The 25808-nt window shown below is 41.9% G+C and overlaps 1 protein-coding gene across 3 annotated transcripts in view; it reads right to left on the bottom strand.

Annotated features, from left to right (window-relative positions):
• Positions 1 to 16350: 16350 nt before the first annotated feature.
• Positions 16351 to 25808, bottom strand: part of SPATA5 (spermatogenesis associated 5) — a 290334-nt gene continuing 280876 nt past the window's right edge. For 2 of the 3 annotated variants that reach the window (XM_034772170.1, XM_034772169.1), the window contains exon 16: positions 16351 to 18172. In XM_034772170.1, the coding sequence (XP_034628061.1) occupies positions 17996 to 18172 (177 nt within the window). In that variant the 3' untranslated portion in view covers positions 16351 to 17995. The remainder of the gene's footprint in view (positions 18173 to 25808) is intronic. The other variant, XM_034772171.1, reaches the window with a different exon arrangement.

Here is a 25808-nt window from a genome sequence, read left to right as displayed (position 1 = left end):
CTGGTATTTATGTGCAGATACCCTATAATAAGTGAAATAGCTTCCTTGTGAACATGATCACTTTTTAACTCCTGAGAGAGTCACTATTAGATCAATATTTAGGCCTATCAACCCTATCTTTATAGGTTTCTTATCTGAAAAATCTTATTTTTATTTGTCTTATTTCTTTTCCAAACTGCTGCTGCCGGAAAATTTAAGAAATTAGAAGCTGTATGTGGATTTCTAGTGCATATAGAATATGAGTTTCCAGTACATTTTCTGCACACTGAATTTCTGATGTACCTAAGCATGATAAAAAAGTAAGATATGCATGCTGGTTTTACTGAAAGTTTCATAGTAAGTCAAGTAAGTCATATGCTGGTATTTTATTAGTGGCAACAACAATTAGAATGAAAAAGAAATAAAAAGCATGGCACTGTCAAAATAGCTATTTTCAAGGCTATCAACCATGATCATATTTTCTTTTACTCTTGCTGCCACAGAAAAAAATTATGAACCAATTACTGACTCTGGATGAAATATGAACCACTTGCTGTCTTATTTTGACTGGTGCTGAGCAATTGTGACAACAGTGTGCTTTAAGTGCTCAGCACCTCTTAAAATCAGGTTCTTACTGAATTTTTCTAATGCAACAATGGAGATTTCTTAGATCTACCTGTGCAGATCTTGAAGAATGTTTGGTTTATCCTCAGTAGCAAAACTGAAAATACTACCAGAGCACCCATTGGCATTAGAACAATCTCCCTAGCTTTTATTGCTCAACCATATTAGATTATTAGTATTGCATTTCTGTTGGCAGTAATGGTCATATTAAAAGTTAAAGAGAATTCTAGGCTGAGACAATTGAAAAAGATTAAAATTTTTGAAGGAAATAGAAAAGAAATATGGCACTCCATTAAGAAAGTGAAATTATTGGGCATACTTGAGAATCCAAGAGCTTTGGTGGGCCATTGAAAGTATTGAAATGAATATTATTAAATAAATCTTAAAATATTTTGTAACAGTACACATTGCAAGCTAGTAGGACACTAAAATATTTCTCATATAGGACCTCAGGGGCCTCCTCCTGGAGTCCTTGTGGCCATGCCACACCCTGCCCCAGAACAGGGCAATAGAGAGGTCCTCTGAGCTGCCTAGAGTGGCTGTGTGGGAAGCAGCCAACCAGGCCCAGCAGGCTAGTATAAGAAGAGCTGCAGGGCCAGAGCAAATTCAGTTCCTTGCTAGAGGTGGAGGAGCATAGATGGTGTGTGGCTGGCTGAGGGAGCTGTAGGACCTCGGATGAGGCAGTGCTGCCGGAAGCCAGGGAGAGTGAGAAGAAGCCCTGAGCTTATTGCGGGGACTCCATCAGGACAGGGCCCTGAGGTAAGGGTAAAGAAGGCGCAGGGCCACGGGGAAGTGGCCCAGGGAATTAGAGCAGCAGCATGACTTAGATAAAGGGACACAGCAGACAGCTGCTATCTAAGGATCCCCCAGAGTAGTGGGTGGGCCTGGATCTCCCCCACCCCGCCCATTAGTCACAGGGGGATGTGGCCTGGACATCGAAGCACAAACTGCAATAAAAATGTGAATTAACTAAAAAAAACTAATTATAAAATGAAAACAAAGAGTAAAAAAGGGCAGATGTAGAACTGTGTCAACTAGACAGAGGATGCCACAGAAAGGACAGTTACTTGTTCCGTAACCGGTGTTCTTTGAGATGTGTTGCTCATATCTATTCCACAGTAGGTGTGTGTGCTCGCCCCGTGCACTGGTGCCGGAAGTTTTTCCCTTAGCAGTACCCGTAGGCGGAGTGCTGCTGCAACCCCTGGAGTGGTGCCTCCATAGCGTGCTATAAGGGGAGCTGCACCCTCCCCCCACCCTCGGTTCCTTCTTGCCAGGCCAACTCCGACAGAGGGGAAGGAAGGCAGGATGTGGAATAGACATGAGCAACACATCTTGAAGAACACCAGTTATGGAACAGGTAACTGTCCTTTCTTCTTCGAGTGCTTGCTCATGTGTATTCCACAGTAGGTCATTGCAAGCAATGTCTGATGGAGGTGGGTAGGAGTTCACAGATTCCCTGGCTGAAGCACAGCTCTACCGAAACCAGCATCATCCCTGGCGTGGGAGACAAACGCATAGTGCGATGTGAACGTGTGTACTGAGGACCAGGTAGTGGCTCTACAAATGTCCTGGATAGGGACATGGGCCACAAAGGCAGCAGACGAGGCCTGAGCCCTTATCGAGTGTGCCCTCACGATAGGTGGTGAGGGAACCCCTGCTAGGTCATAGCATGTGTGGATGCACAATGTAATCCACCTGGAAAGCCTCTGGGTGGAGATCGGTTGACCCTTCATGCGCTCGGCTGAAGCAACAAATAGCTGCGAAGACCTGCGGAACGCCGGTTCTGTCGAGTCGCAAACAGGTCTACTTGGGGAGTGCCCCACGCTCGGAAGCTTGGAGCAATCACTCGTGTTGGGAGGAGAAAACCCTGCTCAAGCGATTGGCCTGTGTGTTGGAGGTGGAAAGCCTTCAGGGAGATGTTGTGGGCTATACAGAACTCCCAGAGGCTGAGGGCTTCCTGGCAGAGGGCCGAGGACCTAGTCCCGCCTTGCCTGTTGATGTAAAACATTACGGCGGTGTTGTCAGTGATATTCTGACCACCTTGCCGTGCAGTTGTGAGCTAAATGCCACACCGGCTAAGCGTATTTCCCTGAGCTCCCTGACATTTATGTGAAGGGACAACTCCGAGGCCGACCACATCCCTTGGGTCTGAGAGTTCCCTATGTGGGCCCCCCAGCCCAAGTCCAAAGCATCGGACATGAGGTCTAGTGACGGGGTCCGGTCCCGGAAGGGAATCCCCTGGAGCACATTGGCCGGGCAGGACCACCATTGTAGCGAGGCCATCACTGGCGCCGGTACCACGAGGACTTTGTCCAGCCTGTCCCGAGCCTTGGAGAACTCTGAGGCCAGCCAGAGGTGGAGGGGCCTCATCCGAAGTCTGGCGTGGTGGACCACATACATGCACGCTGCCATGTGGCCCAGGAGCTGCAGGCATACTCTGGCTGTGATCACAGGAACCTGCCCAGGGGAAGGGAGGCTGTGGCCTTGGAGGCATCCAGGAGAGCGCCTATGAATTCTATGCGCTGCACCGGAACCAATGTTGACTTGGCCTTGTTAACTAGGAGGCCTAGGTTGGCACACATAGCCAAGAGCAGCTCCACATGGTCCTATACCTGAGACCGTGAGCTGCCCTTGAACAGCCAGTCATCAAGGTAGGGAAATATCTGGACCCCTCAGCGTCTAAGGTAGGCCACCACTACCGCCATACACTTTGTGAACACCCTGGGTGTGGTGGACAGGTGAAATGGGAGGACTGTAAACTGGTTTCCTGTCCCACCAGGAAACGAAGGAAGCATCTGTGCCCCTCGAATATATGGATATAGAAGTATTCGTCCTGAAGGTCCAGGGCTGCATACCAATTGCCAGGGTCCAGAGAGGGTATGATGCATACCAGAGAGACCATGTGGAACTGGCTTTTGGCCATGAACCGATTGAGGTCTCATAAATCCAGGATAGGCCTGAGCCCCCCCTTTCGCCTTCGGGATAAGGAAGTAATGGGAGTAAAACCCTTTTCCCCGGAACTCCCTTGGAACTTTTTCCACAACTCCCAAGCTGAGGAGCCGACCCACTTCCTGCTCTAGCAGGGGTAAATGTGACAGGTCTCCCCTGCCGTCCGAGGGAGGGGAGTGGAAGGGCGGGGGTGAGGCAAATTGTAGCTTGTAGCCCTGGGAAACAGTGTTGAGGACCCAACGGTCCGATGTTATTCGGGACCATTCCGCAAAGAACGCACACAAGCGGTTGCTGAAGGCAAACTTTATTGGTAGGGGAGTCCTCTCGGGGGGCACCCAGGTACCCTCCTGCAACCAGTCAAAAACACCTCTTGCCCTGCTGCTTCCCTCTTGAGAGCTCAGGTTACAGGGCAGAGCGAGACTGCCTTTGAGGTCGCCTCTTTTGGGTCTTGAACCCCTTATAGGTGGGCTCATATTTTGGCTGGGAAGCCGGGGCGGGAGCCTGCGGCTTAGGCTTTTCCTTGGGCGGGACGTAAAGCCTGAGGGTTTATAGGGTAGTATGTGAGTCCTTCATGCCATGAAGTTTCACGTCTGTTTGTTCTGCGAACAGGTCCTTGCCATCAAAGGGAAGATCCTGCATCACAGACTGCGCTTCCGTGGAGAGCCCGGACAGCCGTAGCCACAATGTCCTGCGCATGGACATCGCCAAGGCCATGGACCAAGCAGCCGTGTCAGCTGCAGCCGATGCTGCCTGCAGAGCAGCCTTCGCAGCAGCGGTACCCTCCTCCACGAGCACCTTAAATTCCTTCCTTTCACGCTCCAGAAGGGAGGGTTCGAATTTCAGCAGTGACCCCCACAAGTTAAACTCATAATGGCTGAGGAGGGCTTGGGGGTTGGCCACCTGGAGCTGGAATCTGGACGACGAATAAAGTTTCCTACCAAACGAGTCCGGCCTTCTAGAGTCCTTATTCTTGTGTGTGAGTCCTGATTGACCCTGTCTCTCCCTATGATTTACAGACTCCACCACTAGGAGTGAAGAGTGAGTCTGAGGGTCCCTCCATCTCCTCAGCTTGGAGTTGGAGGCTCGACGCTACTCGCTTCAGTAGCTCCTGGTGAGCCCTGAAGTCCTATTGCGGTGCGGAGGGGGGTGGGGCTGCAACCTTGTCATCTGGTGCGGGGGAGGAGGCTGGTACAGAGCTCTGCATGTTGGCCGGCGCCGCGGGATCTACCCCTGGTCAGACTCCATGTGCGGTGCTGAGGATCCGTGACCCGCCAATCAATCCCTTGCAGGCCTCGATGGTGAGGCAGAGGGAGACTCAGACGCCCCTGCTACCGAACGAGCCCCTGGCTGGGCATACACAGGGAACCAGGGGGTCCACTGTCACCACTGGCCTGCCATGGGGGCCCTTGCCACTGACTATGCTGCGGCGCCGGCGGCACCCGCTGGTCGGGTTGGCTGGGCTGAGAAGTAGGGGGCTGCGTGTGGGTCAAGGTCGGTGTTACCAACGACCGAGTGGTATGATCGATGGTGCCGAGAACAACGTCTGCCACGGGACCAGGACTCCAACGTTGAGGAACGGTGCTGCCTCAAGCTACTACTTCTCAAGACACTGCGACGCTTAGATCTGCAACGACACGGAGCTGGCGATCCATGCTGGGAGTCGTGGGCATGGTGCCTGGAGGAGAGAGAGCTGGAGCGCGAACAGCGATGGCACCCATGTAGGGAGTGGCTACGGTAGCTCTGACAAGAAGGGGAGCGCCTACGGCGCCTGTGCCTATCCTGTCAATACTCTCTGCTCGGCGTGGAGCGGTGTCTGGAACTCTGATCCGACGGCACCTGACCAGACAACCTAATGGGTGATGAAAGCGGAGGCCGGAGACTGTGCCCTGACAGGGCACTGAACGGCGAGCGGTCCCGAGAGCGGTCCCCTGACCAGGATCTGCGTCAGGTCGGGATCAACTGTCTAGAGACCAACAGCGGCTTGCCTCTAGAGCAGAGCCCGGGTGCTGGTGGTGCCTCGGGTACCTGCAGAGTCATAATGTCTCGGGCCGCCTGTAGGGCCTCCAGCGTCTAAGGCATCCAGACATCTGGAGAGGCCTGAGTTGATGCAACTGGGCTGCTCCGCTCGACATGAGTCGGAGCTCTGGGGTCCGGGGGAAACTGGGGCTGCCCAACGTGGGTCTAGCCTCTCCCCCTGCTTTCTCTCGACGCCGCTGAGACGACGGGTCCTTTCTCTGTTTCTTAGACGGGGAGTGTTGCCGGCCACTGGAAGGTGCCGGGGGATCACTGCGCACCGAAGACTAGGTGCCCAGTGCCGAATCCGCTTGGTGCACTGCAGTTGGGGCCAGTGCCGACTCCATGAGAAGGGCCCGAAGTCTAATGTCTCTTTCTTTTTTAGTTCTAGGTTTAAAGGACCAGCAGATCTTACAGCGGTCACTAATTTGGGATTCACCCAAGCAGTGGAGACAGTCGGTGTGCGGGTCACTTCTGGGCATCAAACGCCTGCAACAGTCACATGATTTAAACCCTGGGGCACGGGGCATGGGCATGCCCCGGCCTGAATGTTAACTAACTGAACTGAAATTTGTTGAACTAACGAACACAGGTACCACTAACAACGAACGAAGAGTTCTGGGACGAGCTGCAGCATAGCTAAGCTGGAGCAAGTAGTTCCGACGCACCCTCACTGGCAGCAAGATGGAACTGAGGGTGGGCGGAGCGCACGGCTCCCCTTATAGCACGCTATTGAGGCACCACTCCAGGGGTCGCAGCAGCGCTCCCCCTACGGGTACTGCTAAGGGAAAAACTTCCGGCACCGGTGCACGTGGCGAACACGCACACCTACTGTGGAATACAGATGAGCAAGCACTCGAACAAGAATTCCGTCTTGAGGCAGGCGGCTGAGAAGGAATTGAAGTACACTTGTACCAGAGCACAAGGAGATGTATAGCTCAGGCATGGATTCGCAGGCATTACTAACAGAAAAATCTCCATTCAAGAGTGCATGGATGCACACCCCCACACACATGGAGCACCCATGGGAGCAATAACTCAAAGAAGAATAAGTTGGCAGAAATAGTCAACACAAAAGGATTATTTTGCTGAAATTACCTGGTAAGGCGCAAGCCCCCCGCCCTCTTTCTTTTTTAAATAAAAAGAAAACACTTCATCATAGCTAGACTTTAGTCTGAAACTAAATTCTGTTCCAACTCCCTCTATTTCCCCACCCAACTTTATACAAATTCTTATAAAGGCTATGTACAGACTTGTATGAAACAGAGACTGATATGGAGAATTTCCCAGAGGAAGTTTTAACTTGTTATATAATCACTGTTAGTCTTTGTCCCTTTTTCATCAAGAGTGTATTACACTATTAGTTTATTCCTCTTAACTTAACCTCCAACCACCCTCTATCCTCTCTGCTCAAATAAACAAATGACAAATTATATTTTTAAGAAATTAAAAACAAATTGATTTTGCTTGGAGCACTATTTTTTCAGACCTAATGCACCCTAGGACAAAGATGTCAACACAGTTGGATTCTGCCTTTGGAAATCATAATGATCATTGGTTTCCTATTACATGTACCCCAGATAAGTCTGTAGGAAGAATCTGGATGTGCTAAACCAAGACAAAAACAAGTTTCTAAGTAAATCGTCTCTCTAACATACACAGGTTTTAATAATTATAATGTAACTTTATGTTGATACAGTACTTTCAACCAGAGATCTCAAAGTACTTTACCATGAAGGGTAAGTATAATTACCCCACATTTACAGAAACGGAAACAGTCTCAGAGAAGTAAAGTGATGTTCCCAAGATGACGGTCACTGACAGAGTAGAATACAGCACGGTCACTGACAGAGTCTCCTGACTCCCAGCTCTGTACCTTCTCTACTGGCCAAAAGGGCTTTTTAGCCAGTGGGAAAAGTAGCCTAGAAAGAAAAATTGAAGTTGTTTCATTGTTTAAAAGCAGTCTCATTCACAATGGAAGGAAACCTGCCCAAACATAGTTATTTTATTTTTATCTCAGTAAAGAATATTTTTTAAATCATGTGAGTAATTAGATGTTGGATAAAATTTTCAGGTGCCTCAGGTGCCATTGGGAACCTAATTTTACTTACATTTTATATGCATGGATGTGTTTTAATTCACCTGGGAGAACAGCAATTGGCTTGAGATCAACTCAGGAAAGACAGAAATGATGCTTGTACAAAGTAGGAAACTCTGAGGAATTTGACAATGATCAAGTGCATCAGATTACAGATGGTGGTGTGAATTCCGTATCTCAGTAGATTCCTTGCTACTCCTGGACACATGCATTGTCACAATGGTGAGAAAAGACTTCTCCCTCTTTGGCCTAATTAAGAGGCCTTGCTCACTCCTCTCCAATGAGGACCTATCTGCAGTGAGCCATGCTTTCATCTCCTCCAGAGAGAAATATTGCATCTCACGCTCAATGGGGTTGGATCCAACTGCTGCAAAAAGCCTGAAGTTGGTGCAGTGTGTATCAACATGCCTCATTACAAAAGCCAACTTGAACATACCAAGCTCATGCTTTGCAAACTTCACTAAGCTCCTTATTCACTTCAATGCAGAGTTCAAAGTCCTGACGGGTCCCAATTTACAAAGCTCTTCATATACCTGGACCTAGATATTTAGACACCGTTTTACATTTCATAGTCCTCTGAGACAAATAAGTTCCATTGGGATGATGCAGAGGATTAGCCCAGGTACTTATTATGAGGCACTAAAAACAGAATATTCTCAGTGGCAGGATCCTGGCTGTGGAACTCCTTGATACAAGAAGCCAGACTGAGCCCAAGCCTAACCATGTTCATTTCAGGGTATACAGAACACTTCCATGCAAAGCCTTCTCCTAAGTGCTCCTCCTACTAATAAACAAACAAATATATTTTTTAAAAAATCCTACACATACACCCATACAAAGTCAGGCTCCTCTGCCCTGGAGGAACAGACTTACAAAAACATGTATTTCTTCTGAGTTTCTATGCACTTTCATTTTGTGCAGTGCTTAGATACTGTGTTGATAGGTGCTACAGTAGATAAAAACCTAAGAGATGTTTTGCTTTAGCTTACACCCATATATTTTTTTTAAAAAGGTCTTTCAAAAATTGTGCATGAAATTGGAAGATTTTCAAAAGTTGTCTAGGGGATTTAGGAGATCAAGTCTCTTAGGCTATTTTGACAGGTTTCAGAGTAGCAGCCGTGTTAGTCTGTATCCGCAAAAAGAAGAACAGGAGTACTTGTGGCACCTTAGAGACTAACACATTAAAATATGCATCCGAAGAAGTGGGCTGTAGCCCACGAAAGCTTATGCTCTAATAAATTTGTTAGTCTCTAAGGTGCCACAAGTACTCCTGTTTTTTTTAGGCTATTTTGAAACTCTCCTCTTTAGTGGAAAAAAAAAACTGGTCACAAGTTTTGGTTTGCTTGTTTGGGGGGTTATAACCCCCCGCCCACTTTTTTACTACCCTCCCTCTTTTTTCTAAATGGAAAAAAAATAAGCAAAAAAGTAAAATTGTTAAAGAAAATGGGACTCTTCCCCCAGCATTTTGAACAAAAACATTGAAATTTTCAAAAAAATGAATTTTGTTTAAAAAGTTTGAAATAATTTTTCTGACATTTTTTCTGAGAGAAATTTTGTCTTCATTAAAATCTCTTTTGTTAATGAAAAAACTGGTTTGTAAAAAAAGGTCAACCAGCTCTCATAACAGATTAAACCTACACACGCTACAGTGGTATGGGGTTTGCTTGGGAAAGGGAGTAACAACAACAAAAAAGTAAAATCCAAGGTGGGGGTGACATTAAGATTCTAGGGGTCACATATAGCCTCACTAGGGTATGTACATGTGTTGGTCTGTATATGCAGATTTTACTTCTTTGCACTAGTGAGACCCACACTATCCTCTAAGGAATGAACCCATAAGTGCACTTATGCACCCATAAGTGAAGGCAGGCAATATATCCATTATTGCTATCCCTCAAACATCATGCTGGGGCAAGTTTAAAATTCACTGGGGTCTTCATAGAAGTCTCACCACCAGAGTGGCAGTGAGATTGTGCTAAATCAGTGCATCCAGTTGCCTTGAGTAGCACCCTTCTCCAACCAGCACTACACATTTTTAGGGGCTGTGCAGCCTCCCTACAAAGGTGATTTTCTGCCTTTGGGGAAAAAAGGCCCAGCAAGGTCAGTGCCCAGAAGCCAGTGTCAGCCTGGGTGAAGTTAGCTCCTAAATCTGAAAGAACCGAATATTATAATGTTTGCCATTGGATATTTACCTGAATACAAGTATTTAAAAGACTCAAGCAACACACATCTGCTAATCCAGCAGTGATTGGATTAAGAGGGGAGAAATAGAATTCTAATTAGTTTGGAGCTAGCAGAGAATCACATTTCCTAACATAGAGCCTGAATGAACACTGCCTTACTCCATTAATGCCAGTGAAACCCCACTGAAATCAGTGCACTTATATCACCATGAAACTGGAATGATGAATCACACTTCCAGTGCAACAACAAACTAGTCTCCATTTTACTCCACTTGGTGTTTTCCCCCTTCCTTTTTAATGTTTAAATCACAAAGTGTTTAACATTAGGATAATCCTCTTGATTCCTGTGCTCATTTTCCCACCATTCCCCTTCCCTCTTCTTTTTTTTAAATAAGGGTTTAATATTAATGCACTCCTGATTCTGATGCTTACCTTTCCATTACCTATCAGTCAAGTTATTTGAAAACTCAGCTCCAGACCAATTAAGTTTGAAAAGATCAAATCTCCATCAGTTAGATGTTTTAATTCTCTCTGTGAAGTGCAAGAAGAGGCCTAACAAAGCTGTATGTGCTCAATTGTGTTATCAAGGCACTTGGCACTACCAGCTGATTCTTGATTACCATTCATCCCGGAAAGGAAAATAAACACCCTTTTGTAATGAAAATGTAACTGGTTACTACCATGTGTTACATGTTCACAAAGTAGCTTTTTACAGAATTACATATGCTGAAAGCATGGAAGTGGAATCAGATTGAGGTAACCAGTTGTTTCTACACTTTTCAGATGGAAAGCAGATAGCTTAAGCAAGATTGCACCAACGTGAAGAAAATGCTAGATGTGTTATACATTTGTGGATTAAGTGTTAGTGAGCTCCTTAAACCAAACATTAGTGACAACATACAGTTAGCTTAAATTGTATAGGCTATGGGTGAATGTGCCAGTAACTACCTTAAAGCAAACAATATTAACAGGATCAGTTTATCAAAACCAAAAACAATAAAAACCACCAAAATGCTTTTGCAACATTTTTTTTTAAAGGAAACTGCTTATTATCTCTGCTGTATAATAAATGCAGAATTTGCTGGTTTGGCGGATTAATCCCCATTCATGCTGGGGGAAGCATTCCATGACATTAAAGGATTTGTTTGTTTGCTAATCTACTTCAGAATCCATAGGCCTTTACAACACACACTATATATTAGGAATCTTTTTTACTTGTGACTGCTATAATCAATATCTTTCCACATAAAGGCACAGTGCACAGAATTAGAATAGTATCAGGGGTAGCCGTCTTAGTCTGTATCCACAAAAACAACAAGGAGTTCGGTGACACCCTAAAGACTAACAGATTTATTTGGGCATAAGCTTTCGAGAGAGCACTGTAACTCCTCTCCCAAAAAATGTTTTAGCAATTTATTCCATTCTCCTGCCAAACCCCATTTTAGAATTCCTCACAACAGAGAATGGGAGAGCCTCAATGGACCTACCACAACCGCCTCTACAGTAGCATTGGGATGTCCTAGTGCTGCAGATCCCAGTTCTGTACTTGCATCCTGAATTCACAGATAGCATCTTTAATCTCGAAGGGTACCAGAGCTCTTTTACACACACAACTGATATACAAAGCTACACAGAGATCACTTCCCCAACAGTGAAATGAAAATGTGATAAGGTAGAAACTGCTAGACACAGTTTCTGATTGGAAGAGAAGAATACAGTAGCTTTCCAAAAATGCTCAGATGGATAGGATATAATTACACAAATTGGGGAAAACACTAAGGTTAACGCCCCTACTCTCTTAGTGCCACAGCTTCTAATTGAGTGCAAGTGGTCAATATCTTGTTTTTCATATTTCATTTGAAGGGCCCCCTAACAGCATGGTACACCTTAACATCACGTTGGGGCACTGGCTTAATACTAGTCCAAAGGGATGACTGCCACTAAATCCCCAGTACCATCTTGTACAACACTTTCATTTTCATTGGAGAGCTGTCATCCAAACACTGACTAGGACTGTCCCTATTTCAATTGTAAAACCACTGAAATGATAGTCTGCAGTGGTATGGCGGAAGGGTTTATTTGAAAAACATACATCTCCTCCAGTTTTTTGCAGAACATTGGAGTCAATTTATTAAAACTGTAGGAAAAAATGACCTAGTTTAAAATATTGTGCCCAGAAACAGGATAAAACCTGCAGAAAATGCATGGTTAGGCTTCCTATATTGAAGATTAATAAATGAATAAATGGAAGTTGCAGAGACAGCAGACACAAATCCAAGATTAAAACATGTTTTCAGTTGTAACACTAATAAGCATTATTTGTCTAACAACTGCAACTCCGCATGTCTCTGCCACCTACACATTAGAAATCAAAAATGTTCTTTATCTGAATTTATACACCAGATAGAGCACTTTAAGAAATGGTCCATACTTTACCGTAACATTTAAAATGTTTTGCAATTCTTTACTTCCAATAGTTTTTTCTATATCAAAGGTGGAAAAAAGGGATAGCCATGAACAGATTTTGAAGTACATTCATATACATGTGTGTGTGTGTAATATATATACATACACACACACACACACACACACACATTAAAAAAAGGCTAGTGACTAACTACAAATATGAAACTCATATTTTAGAATGGAGGCCCAGATTTTCTATTGCACACAGTATCTGCTGTGTACAGCTAAGAAGCCGACGTGGTCAGAAAGAAACCAGCTGCATTTCCCCAGAGGCAGATTCCATGCTGAACCTGACCTCAGCATTGTTTAGAGCAATTTTGGGGTGCTTTAAGGTATGACATTTGGTTATGCTGCCGAGGGGCCAGTATGCCAGCTGAGAGTAGTACTCCAGCCACCTCCCCTTCTCACCCTTCACACGTCACCAATGATGAGGTTGCATGCAATGGTGGTGCTGTAGGAATGGGCTATGTCAGCTAAGGAGATTGGCTGGTTTTCTGGCCCTTTCGCACCATCAGAAGAAGAGAACATGGCTTAAGTTTATGCACTCAAGCTAGGGTTCTAAAATGTGAGAACTAAAAGCACAATATACTTGAGACAGATTTTCAAAACATGTGCATAATAATAAAACTTATTATTGCAATTATGTAGAGCCTTTCATCTGAGGAACTCAATGTACTTTAAACACCTGGCCAAATTCATCCATGGTGCAATTCCTTTGGCTACAATGTTGTGAAGGAAGTATGACAATGTAAAGAAATACAATGATCTGAGAGTTGAATAAAAAAGGAGACTATTTTAGACCGTGATTCCATGTGGTGGGAAAAATAGCAATATTAGGAAATCCTTTTATAAATTTGCTGCATTTACATAAAATGTCAATTTTTTGAGATTAATCAGAAACCAATTATTTAGTCATGATTTGGTAAAAAATAGTATTTTATAAAAGTTGGCATGTAATTGCTCAGACTATATAGAAGGCTGGATTAAGGGGTTCCCTCAGAAGCTTTAGAGAAATTCAGTTGTGTGTCCAAATTTGCTGTGTTTATCTTAAATGAGCCAAACCTTTTACATTTCTCCATCATTAGCTTGGCCAATTTGTTTGGGAAACTTTGGCCAAGATTTTCAAAAGTGACTAGTGATTTTGTGAGCCTCAATTTTTGGCTGCCCAAATTGAGATGCCTAAAAGGGGCTTAGATTTTCAGAAAGAGCTGAGTACCCAACCTCTGAAAGTCAAGTTCCTCTGAGATGTTTCACGTTTGGCACCAAAAAAACCTGAGCCAATCCAAATCACTGAATACTTTTGCAAATCCAGTTTTTTAAATGCAATATTGTTTCATCCACTGAATCACCTCTTGCTCCATGAGGGCCAGACACAAATATGTCCAGTAGTTCTAATAAATCAATATGTCTACCAGGCCATTTTTCAATGCCTCAATGGTACTGAGCTGAGGGCTTTTTCCTATCAACTTGCAGTGCTCACTTCCCTCAGCCTAGTTCTTTTTACAGAACCACACTCAGCAGCACTGCTCTCTCATGACCCTCATCTACACTCCTTAAGCATTGAATCTGAAGCATGCCCTATAAGAAAATGTATTCTCCTATAGTGCTTCAATAGCTCTAAACAACATATGCTTAGTTATGGGAGTGCTTTGCTTGATATAGGCTAGGTTTCTGAAGCAGAACTGCAGTCTGACATCTAAAATAAATAGAGAAACCAAGAGATGAGACCCAGAATACATAGGCCAGAAAAATCAACTTTAAAAGATTAAAAATTCAGTAGGACAGACAAGTTTAAGTTATATATTCTTGAATAATCTTCAAAAATAATCTCTAATCTATCCCAAAATTTTTCCCTTAGCATTCGAACAAACTATTATGTTCTATTCTCATTTAGAGATTCAAGGAAAATCATGCTAATATACTACATTCTTTTTCCATAGAGTTAAAAAACTGTACATTGTAGCTGCAGTGAAAATCTGTTCCATGCATTAGGGAAAATACAAGATAGGACTTTTTTCAAATTAAGTAAAGACATTTTAGCATTTTGTTCATTTTTGGCAAACCAACTGAAAGACATTTTACACCATTCACAAGATGTTGTTATTGGAAGATGAAGTCAAATTCTGTATTTAAACACAGTTTGCCTGAAACATTGAAAAGCCGATTTAATGTTAACAATTCCACAACTCAAACAGTGTCTGAGCCAAAGATAAGCTCCAAAAGATAATTGGGGCAGGGGGGACAGACAGAAAAGCCTTATCCCTAAAGAATGTCAGGAAATAAGTACTGAAACTACTTCTGGAGAAGGGGGATATGACCTTTTACATGGTGGATTTTTCTTGTTCACCAAACCTATAATTATGAAAATTAAATCATACAAAAGTACCCAAACAATATGAAGAGGAATAACTCACTAGAAGCAAGGACATTCAGAGTTACGGGTAAAATTCCATCTTTAACTTACCCTTTGGTGTGGAAATACGGAGGTTTATATGGTCTCCTACAATTAAGAGATTAGTGCAATGCCAATAAATGTTATATTGAGTGAAGTATGATATGAAAAGTTTAGATCTCAGTTTCATGGGTTAAAAATGATAATTTAAAAATAATTCATTAACAGAATATCCTTGGAATGCTCTGTCCTATTGTGTCCTCATCTATTAACTCCAACAGTTGTGGGCACTGTGCATGCTACAGGATCATGTACTCTGGCATGTAAATTCCAGCTACGCACAGTAGCTGTTTTGGCAAAATATTTTCCAAAGCACTTTCAAAATGGTTGTGAAGTTCTTTTGTTGCCGATGGGCTTTCGTCAAAATTATTTTCCAACACAAAGTGCCGGTTATTTTTCCAGCATTCTGATTAAATGGTACAATGTTGATGTTCAATTATAACATTGGATTGTACCTTTCATAAGGAACTGGGTATGCACAATCATACATTTCTTTATTCCACAAACTATCTATCAGGATTAAGCAAATTTTCAAGTGGCATAAATTTAGCTGAGTTTTCCACAACAAATATTTAGTTGCAAAACAGAAATATATTATGAATTTCACCAATTTGCCATATTTAAAAAAACAAGTTACAATAAAACTTAAACTTTTCTATTCCACAAGCCCAGCAAAAAGAGGAAATATTTCCAGTTTAACATTTATTAATTTACACAGCTCCTCATCAGGTGTGGGAAGTGAGAGAAGTGAAAGATGGTGTATTTAATGAAGAATTCTAAGGGAAGATTTTCACAGGCACAATTGGTGGCTGGGTGCCAGATCCCATCCCTTCCCCAATGCCTGATATTCCAATTCTGCAGCCTTCACAACAAGTGGAAATCACACTGATATAAATGGGAATCTCACCTATGGAATGGGCTGCAAGCTCTTGTCATGTTTATTTCTCCCAGTCCAGATTCTCATTTTGGTCCCTGTTACCATGATATCCGAGCACTTCCCAAGAAATGACAACAATGATTTCTCTCATCCAGATCAACATGTAGATATTTAGGGGCCAGATTTGTGAACTGTGTTAGGTTAGGACTAAGTTCTATGGTTCTTTTCTGCAACACACCCACACAAAGTTCAGAAGGATAATGGTATGACTACTGAATTTTTGAAAACATCTAGGATTTAATTGTTATGATAAATGCTTTGGATATCCTCAATCTGAATTATAGCCACTTTAGAGAAAATGAGTTAAAACTAGTTTCATTTACTACATCTGTCTCTGCATCCTTCTGCCAATTTTTGCATTTTCCTATTTAATTTTTTTTCTCTCTCTTCTCATCTGGTGCAGAGAGCAACACACAAGCAACACTGGAGAAACTCTGAAACCACCAATACAGCAAGAACCATCAAACTCAAAAAGTACACAACTACTTTTTTCCTCCTCTAGTCTCTCTCAGTTATAGAAATCTGAAACTTTACTTGTAGCAAGAATAAGTTAAAAAGCAGGCAGATGTGTGATTTTTAAGGTAAGGGTAGTCCCTTAAAGACTATATTTAATGAGAGAAACTGAACAGAACAAAGAAATCGTCTGAACAAAATCAAAAGCTTATTTATTTAAAAAGAACAGAAGGTTTGGACATAAACAGACATAAAACTCTTGCATAAACAAATTTCGAACTACTATAAGAAGCCAAATTCTTCAAAACAATAAATCCAAAAAAAATAAGCCAAAAGGTGATAAAATCTGAAACTATTTTACTTGACATCAACAGGTAACAGCATGATTTGGCTAATGCTTTGACAGGGTCTTCCGCTTAGCTGGAAGAACATTAGCCAAACCATGCAATTATCTGTTGAAATAAAGTCAGATCCTTTCAGTTTTTATCACCTTTTGGCTTGCCCCCACTTTTAATTATTGCTTTTGATCGATCTGCCTTTCTAGTCATGTATATCTGGTATACAATAGCTCACTACCCTGCAAGTAATTTTACTTGACCAGTTCGTTTACTGAAGGTACAAGAATACATGTCCAAGAAACAACCTGCCATGGTTTCAGTAAACAAATCAGTGATGAAATAGGTTTAAAAATCTGTATCTGTACCCCCACATTTTTGTGACCAATTGTCAGTTCTATCAACTAGGTATTTTTACTCATTGGATTTTCTAGGAAATTTCAAAGATTTTTAGTGGTCCCGTTTAAATGCACATTTTTTCAAGTCTTACACATGCACTGTATCAAGAAGTAATTAACATCTCTCAACTTTTTCCCATTATGTTTTACAATGTGTCCTCTACAGATCAAGGTACAGTGCTTGGTAGACTAAATACCAGATAAAATACCAACATGAACATACATATAAAGAGAAAAAAATGTACATAGATCTGTAAGAAATGCACAATTTTCCCAATCAACAAGATACTCAGATTTTTTTTTAAATATAAAAAAAATGTGTCTCTGACATCTGGAAATAGTTATAAATTAACCACAAATTAGAAATAGTCCATTTTCCCAATCTTTATAACAAGCCTAATGTACCCTTCTAATATATATTCCTACCTTATAATATAAGCAAAGGGAAGATGTCCAAGACTAAAGTTAAACATTGTGTGTGATCAATTAGGAGCACCTTAACTTTGGGGGGAGCGGGGGAGGTAGAGGAGGAGAGAGGAAAGCTGAATGTTTGGCAGGCTTGTTTGGCAACTTCTTTGAATGTCATAAATCAAAGATTTCAGAATATTTTTCAGCATATATTCATGCCACTCCCAGTCTTTGTGTTGCTCCTTGGTGCAGAACTGACAACCAGACACACAAAGATTAAGACTGTAGGGACACTTGTTGCTATTGCAAATGTTTTCAAGGAGACGATCAAGGATCAGCCTAAAAATTACTGAGTTGAGAGTCCTTTTTTTCCCCAGACTGATATGTATTTGCAGATAAAACTGATTTAAACCAGCAATCTAAATTATAATAATGCAGATTATACCATTTTATTATCAAGTACAAAATTTTCAACCATTTCCACTGCATTCACATAGTTCACAATCAAAACAAAAGACTTCTACTATGAAATTTCTGCAATGGAGTTCATTTCAGACATTCCATTTACAATAAGAAATTCCTAAGCTCTCAAGAACGTAAAGAAAATTTGCTGTATACAAGTGAAATGAGCGTGTGTGTATATTACACACACACACACACACACACACACAGTGAGTGTGAAAATGCACATATTCATTTCTCAAAGTGTATGCAGTCCACTCTGCCGCTGATAATCTTCATAAAACTGTCTTAGTGACTCAGGAATTCTAGGGGTCACAATACTCAATGCATGTTGAAAATGTCGTCCCATAATACATTTGGCCTGTATATCTTCCTGGAGAGCTAGAAGGGCTGCCTCTCTGCAGACTGCTGTTATCTGTAAATGAAAAACAAAAATAATTTACACACATTTTTTTCAATCTGAAAATTCACCTTTGTTTCCAGACCAAACATGACTTGAAACAAAACATGACAAATGAAGTCATCACAGAAGAACGTTCGTATATGCTGATGGCCTGGTTTTTACAGTGGCCCAGCTTCTAATGCTTGATTTCTTTTGAATGGGAGTTGTGGGTGCTCAGCACCTCTGAAAAATCTAACTATAATAGATTGAACTTAAAACCTCAGTCCATTACACTTCAAATCATGTCACTATTATTTCTAATTTAATTACCATATGCTGCTCTACTGTTTTCAAATTCTCTGCAACGCCTGATAAATTAAAAATCCAATGATCAGTGACAAACAATCTGACATGTCTCCGTCGCTAAACCAGAAGAACAGATACTCCAAATCCCTGTGACCACTTTCCTCTTTAAACCCTAAGCTGGGAAAGAAGTAAATACAATTAATTCAGAGAGGAAAACTGGGAGAAGGAAGGAAGGAAGGAGAGAGAGGTGTGTAGAAGGGGAAGAGGGTTATGGTCTCATACTCTGAAATGTGTTTTTAAGCTCTCTGGACTTCAGACAGCGGAAACAGACTGATGCCAGTGTCACTCTAAAGACACATTACTGTGGTGAAAAGAGATTGTGGAATGAAAAGAGATATTGTGATTTCCAGTGCAACAGGGAAAACAGTGATTGATATTGACTGCACCCTTATATCTGTAAATGAAAGAGCCAGCTGAAACGCATTTGTCCAGCCATTCAGCATATTTTCTCTGTTTGTTCACTTACTGAAAAGAGTTCCACTGCTTATGCTGTGCTAATGGTTGCCAAAGCCGTTAGTCGCTTTTTAGAGGATTTAGCAGTATGTTTAGGAAGCTTTCACAAAAAAACACGCACGGATTTAGATGGCTTTGTCAAGTTACAACAATATTACTATTAGTTCTGTGCTGCTCTAATGAGCAGTGAAGCTAAAACACTGCTGTTATGTATTTTAATGCTTTTCAGTAGTGCAGAGACACTGAATTGTTGAAGGATTGCTGAGATTTAATGCATCAACCTCTTACAGAGATAAATAAGACCTAACAAAGTTCTAGAAACTAATATAAATATCCTGACCATTACACTAGTAGAAGGGGAATGTTTCCCAATTCCTATCTATCACAGTTATAAAGCTACTTCAAATTAAATAAAACCTTTAGAAGGAGAGCAAACTATTGTGAAATTGTAGACTAAAAATAGGCCTGAACCAAAACCACATCCAAAAAACCCACCCTGAACTTTGAAATAACATGGATCTTTGAAGTTCAGACCTTTTCTCCCTAATACATTGTATGCCACGGCATTAGTTTTTCATTATACCAAATGGAATAACTCATTTTTACATGTTGATAATTTGTTTTCTAAAATCTTTTCAGATCCACCAATGGAGAAATAAAGAACAACAGATTTTCTTGGCCAAATCTGCCTAAAATGATCATTAATCATCTAGAACATTAGAGCTACTGAAGCAAAATATCACTCAACCAGCAGAAATGCAATGGTGAATGGCTTGTGTATTTTTTACTGCTGGAAGCTGCAATATAGGGCAGAGTGAGGAGGAGCACCGGTTTGGCAGATGTAATAAGACTTTAGAAAAAGAGGAAACAAACGTTACTACTTTATCTCCCTCTATTTCACAGATATACTGATACACAGAGGAGGAATTTGCCTACCAGCCAATACTTTCAATGGTTTTTATGTTGCCTGTAGGCTCCTGCCAAGAATATCAGCAACAGTGACCATAATTAACTTCCAAAGGCCACTGAGTTCTTTTGTTTCTCGTTTTACTCTTAGGGACAGTGCAAGAAAGCTCCACAGTATTAGAGAATTATAGGATATAAACAAATCCCACTAAATCGATAAATTTTGTTTGGTTTTCAGGACTATTAGAATTGCTCAGATGAGAAAATCAAATAATTCATAAAAATAATTAATGTTATTAATTTTGCCTCTTCTTCTAGTTACATTCAGAACTCAAACCTTTTATTATTCAAAATTGCTTGACTAAATCTGTCATACATTAATGTACTCCAAGGCTTTCTGTTACACAATATTCAAAATTTGAGCCGTTGTGATTGGTCATGTAAATTACATGGTATGATTTATAGTCCATTGCTGACTTAGAATATCAGGTAGGTGAAATGGAGGATTAAGGAAAGCAAATTTGAAGTAAGTTTTAAGTGTGCAAGCTTAAAATATTCTTCCCACAAGCATTCTCGCTAGTAAAAGTCAACCCTATGTCCACTTGTGTAAAGAGAACACAAAAGTGATTTGAAATTGAAATTGGTTTGATAAATTTACTTGCATTATTTGCCCAGTTCTACTGTTCAAGTACATATTATTACAGTTTCTTCAGTTCCTCTGCCTACCTGAACAATTAGTACTAGACTGCATGATGCGGAATGGAGTGAGACAAAGAGAAAAGGGAAGAGAAAGACCCTAGAACCAGTAGAAGGAAAGAGAGGGCTCAACAGCATGCTCTCCCCCATACCAGAAGGCCGCAGAAACTCTACAGTTGCAGGACTAGTGGGATGGAGGAATTTTTGAAAGAAAGTTGAGGAGCCAGGAAGCAAGCTTCTCTCCAAACGTGGCAGAAACACACCAGGAAATCTGGTGGAAATCAATGCTGCTGACAGAGCATTATTTCCGCCCTCCATGCCTTCTATGTATCTTGTAGGATATAGCCCATAAAGGCATTCATTGTTTTATTACATTTCTTTCCTACCCTGAATAATATGGTTGCCCCTTCTTCAGACACTAGTTTCCCATTCTGAAAACAGTGTTGCACCTCTGCTGAGCAGTAGTAGAAATCTGGAGCCTTGCTAGAGTTGCCAACTTTCTAATTACACAAAACTGAACATCCTTGTCCCGCCCCTTCTCCAAGGCTCTGCCCCCGCTCACTCATTCCCTCTCCCTCTGTTGCTCATTCCCCCCACCCTCACTCATTTTCACCTGGCTGGGGCAGGTGGTTAGTGTGCAGGAGGGCATCAGCTAGGGGTGCGGCAGGGGATGAGGGGTTTGGGGTGCAGGAGGGGGCTCCAGGCTGAGTCTGAGGGGTTCGGAGTTTGGAAGGGGGTTCCCAGCTGTGGCAGGGGGTTGGGGCACAGGAGGGAGTTTGGGCTGCAGGTGCTGGGAGAGAGTTTTGGTGTGTGAGGGGGCTCGGGACTGAGAGTTGGGGCACAGGAGGGGGTGCAGGCTCTGGGAGGGAGTTGGGGTGTGGGTAGAGTTTCAGGTTGTGGGCTCTAGGTGGCGCTCACCTTGGGCGACTCCCCACAAGCGGCAATATGTCCCTTGGCTCCTAGGAGTAGGCACAGCCAGGCGGCTCTGCGTGCTGCCTCTACCTACAGGCGCCACCCCCGCAGCTCACATTGGCCAATAGGCGCTCAGGTCAGGGGCAGCACACGGAGCTTCCGTGGCCGTCCCACCACCTAGGACCCAAGAGACACATCGCCGTTTCCAGGAAGTTGCATGGAGTCAGGTTGGGAGCCTGCCAGCCCCATGTCAACCGGACTTTTAATAGCCCAGTCAGCTGTGCTGACCGGAGCCGCCAGGATCTCTTTTCGACTGGGTGTTCTGGTTGAAAACTGAACACCTGGCAACCCTAACCCTTGCAGGTCAACTTCCAGTATAAGAAATCAGTGACACAGTGTCGGAGTACATTCTAAGTGTAACTTGTTTATTTATACACATACACCAGTCCTGGTCACAAACAGCATGTAAGGTAATCCCCCCCCCCCGCCCCAGGAATCTCACCTCATCACCAATGCCCAGTTACCGAGGAGCAACTTTTCCTCCAGAATTGACTCTAATCGGAACCCAACAGTAAACACTGCTGCTGCTTGCACAGGTCTGTCTCCAGCCAGAATAGTATATAATCAAGACTACCAACCACCACAAACATTCCTTCCAAGAGTAAAAACTTGCTCACACACCAAGGAAACGAACTTGGAAGACTATGTATAATAGCACCACCTGCTGACATCTACCACAACAATATGAAATGACTGGATGCACTGCAAGTGAAATGTGGTTGCTCATGCAACACTTATTTTTATTTTGCCAATTTTAGCAGTCTCCAGAATTTGGAAAATGATGCTAGAAATAATATAGATACTTCTTCTTTGTATAATGTAAACTAGTCTGAGATTTTCTAAGAACCACCTGAAATACAGTTCATGGAAATAAAGATTTTAGCACTTCCACTGATTTTCAGCAAAAGTCTAATTTATTCAACTAGAAATACAGGTATCAAATCCTCTGGGTCAAAAAATTACACCCTGAAGACTACACTCAGAATCCCAAAGCAACTCTCTATGATCTAGCTCTTGTTCTGAAGAATAAGAAAAACTTCCTAGGAGATGGAGGCAAATGACAGTCAGCACTTTTCATCACAACATACTTAGTGCACCCAAACTTATTGTTTACACATAAGAGGGTTTTGGTCATGGTTTCTGTGGAAAACAGAAACTTGGTCTTGGGTTTGGAAAAGGCAGAATTTTCTGTGTGTCTACATTAATGGTAAAGTCTTTAACTGTTAAACAACTTGAGCTGGGCTCTCATTTCCAAAAATGACAGACAGAGAACATTAATTTATCCATGAAAGGAAAAAGATGTTGATATCTTTCTCCCTTAATCTTGAAATGACCATCACAAGAAGGAGATAGAAAAGCAATGTGACATAGAACAGAACCTTCTGCCTTTAGTGACAGCATGAACAGACTATGAGCAGGGCTGATGGGAAATGCAGATATACTTCCAGAAGGTTACAAAAAAATCAGCAAAGAGTCCTGTGGCACCTTATAGACTAACAGACATATGGGAGCATGAGCTTTCGTGGGTGAATACCCACTTCATCAGATGCACCCACGAAAGCTCATGCTCCAATACGTCTGTTAGTCTATAAGGTGCCACAGGACTCTTTGCTGCTTTTACAGATCCAGACTAACACGGCTACCCCTCTGATACATAAAAAAAAAAAAAAAAATCAGGAAATCTTGAATCCACTGCCACCATATTTAAAACTAGGAGCTCCCACCTGGAACTTCGTTTCACTACATGGAAATTCACTTGAAATTTCCCCTCAGAGACACAAAAGGATTACAGTGGAAAGGGACAAGTGATCTTAAATATGTTTGAGCCATGTTAAGTATACGTGAAATACTCTGCCAATTTTTCAGAAACACCTGGACAACTTCCCACAATCTCAGGTATGCAAAGGGCACTCCCTAACTTTCTGAGGAAAAGGGATTTGATAGATTTGTGCCACACTCTTCAACACCTTATCCTGAGTCTCACCAAATGTGGATGGAAACTAGATCATTTTTCCTAATGAGATGGCAGATGAACACAAGCGCAACTACAAGTTTCTTCAGCGTACCCTGGATGGAATGAATCTTTTGCTTTTTTCGATAGAAGTAATGTAAGGTTTTTTGTGCACTTATCCAATATTGTTTTGTTCACAAAGGCCTAAAATTCAGCGAGGCATACAGCAAAGTGAGTAAATGAGAACAACGAAATAGTATGGAAAAATAATCCAAACTATGAATGACTTCATGCTATCACCATCCTAGTAAAAAGAGCAAATTTAATACATGCAAGTACAAGTATGTATCCTTTCAATAGCACAAAGGTCAGAGAAAAGCAATAAATAGATTATATAAGACAACTGCAGTCTTGGTGGGAGAAAGAAATTTCCCATGATATGAAATGTCTTCCTTAGGAAATCCAATTTTTCTATCTTCAAGTGCAAAAGAGACAAGTGCGCTAGACTTTGCATGCTATGAAAAATAAGAATAATATTATGCCCCCTTCAGAAAAGTGAAGTTATGGTAAAGCTACCGACAAATTTATAGTATTTATAATGCAACATAAAATATAGTAATTTTCTTTGTCTGGCAGCATTGACTGGTAAAATGATGAAGACATTAATGAAAGTCAGAAACAACACAGTGATTAATCAATTAGCAACAGACCAGGCAATATGTAATTAAGAAATTATTGTAGAGGTGCAGGACATTTCCTGGGGATTAGGAACCAGCTAGGAGGAGTTGAAGGTTTGAGGTGTAGCCGAAAGCTGTTAATCCCATATGGAACACAGAAAAGTACTTAAATTATTAGTGCTATTATAAGCTAAAACTAAAACAAATATTTACACATATGGGTTTTTTTTTTCTAAATGGGATGATAGAGAACTACATTACACATTAGTCTGACTGCTTGGATCATCTCTCAGAATATCATTCACTTTCTAATCACATTAATAAAGCAGATTAACAAAAACATGGAGGTACCAACAAAGGAGCTGAACCACCCACAGGGAACTCTAAGCTCAGGAGAAAAATAACTAATTTACAAATCTTACTATGCAAGTTAAGGAAACTAGTTTATGAAATGACTGTATGAAAAAAGAAAAATTGTCACTTGCCATCTTAACTGATACCCCCCTCAAAGCCACAAAGGATCTCACAGCTGTATTACAAATATGAGGGATATTAAAATAGATTTAAATCTTAAAAATAAAATAAGCACCAGTTACTGTTCCTAAATAAGCATCACTCAGGATAACCCTTCCTCCCCCCAAACCAATGGTTAAACTGGCTGATTCAACTTGGCTGACTCCCACCCATTTTGGCATTAAGCGCCAACTCTTTCCAGTGGGCTGAAAGTCCTTTTCAACTTCTTTGTATTTAAAGTGCTCTAAATAGCTTTCAAGAACGTTAAAAAGAAATGAGTTTCTGTGTTAAAGTCTGAGGTATTTTCAAGAAAGTGGTTTTGTTAACACACAGGCTGCTGGGAACACCTGTGAATGTTGAGTTTAATTGGGCTGCAGCTGGTGCTGATTGTATGTGGGTAACTACCATACTGATTGGCTGGCTGCACACTGTGTTGCATTTTTCTTTTTTCCTTCCTTTCTAGCTTGTTCCCCCGCACCCCCAAGTAGATGTTGTAAGGGGTTGTGTGTGAGAGGGATTAGGAACCTAAACCAGAATGGTATCCTGTGGTTTGTGAATAGTGCAAATTGTGGTGCTTCCTGGATGAAGACTACCTGAAAGACTGTTTCTGCATGGTGTGCAGCTAACTAGGCGCTCTAAAAGGAAGATTATAGATCTGGAGTGCCAATTTTCCCACTCAGCATTCAGAAGAGTGAAAAAGATTCATAAATGACATTTTAAAAAGACATGAATAATCCAAGGGCCAAACCCTGAGGGCCAAGATGTCTGTTTTTACTTAGTCTTTTCTCGTCAAAGTCAGGATGTCTGATTCTCCTCTCCTTTAATGTAAACAAGAAGTGATTACACTGTATAAAAACAGAGAAATGACATGTCTATCTAGTGAATTAGTCTGCACTAGAGGGCTGTGTGCACTAGCATGTTGCACCCAAACTGGCCCAGGCAGATCATGCTGGCATGCATTAAAAGTTCCCTCGTGCGCATTAAATGTGCTACTATTTGAACAGTATAGTAATTCTCAGTTGAAACAGTTCTACATTTATGTGCACGAGGGAACTTTTAGTGCACACTAGCAGGGTCCACACAGGCCAGTAAGCACACAACAATCTAGTGAACACTGGAATCCACACCCCTTTAG

This window comes from Trachemys scripta, chromosome 5 (assembly GCF_013100865.1).
Source record: "Trachemys scripta elegans isolate TJP31775 chromosome 5, CAS_Tse_1.0, whole genome shotgun sequence".
Lineage (NCBI taxonomy): Eukaryota > Metazoa > Chordata > Testudines > Emydidae > Trachemys > Trachemys scripta.
Note: the sequence above shows the minus strand (reverse complement) of the source record. Positions and strands in the feature narration are given on the sequence as shown.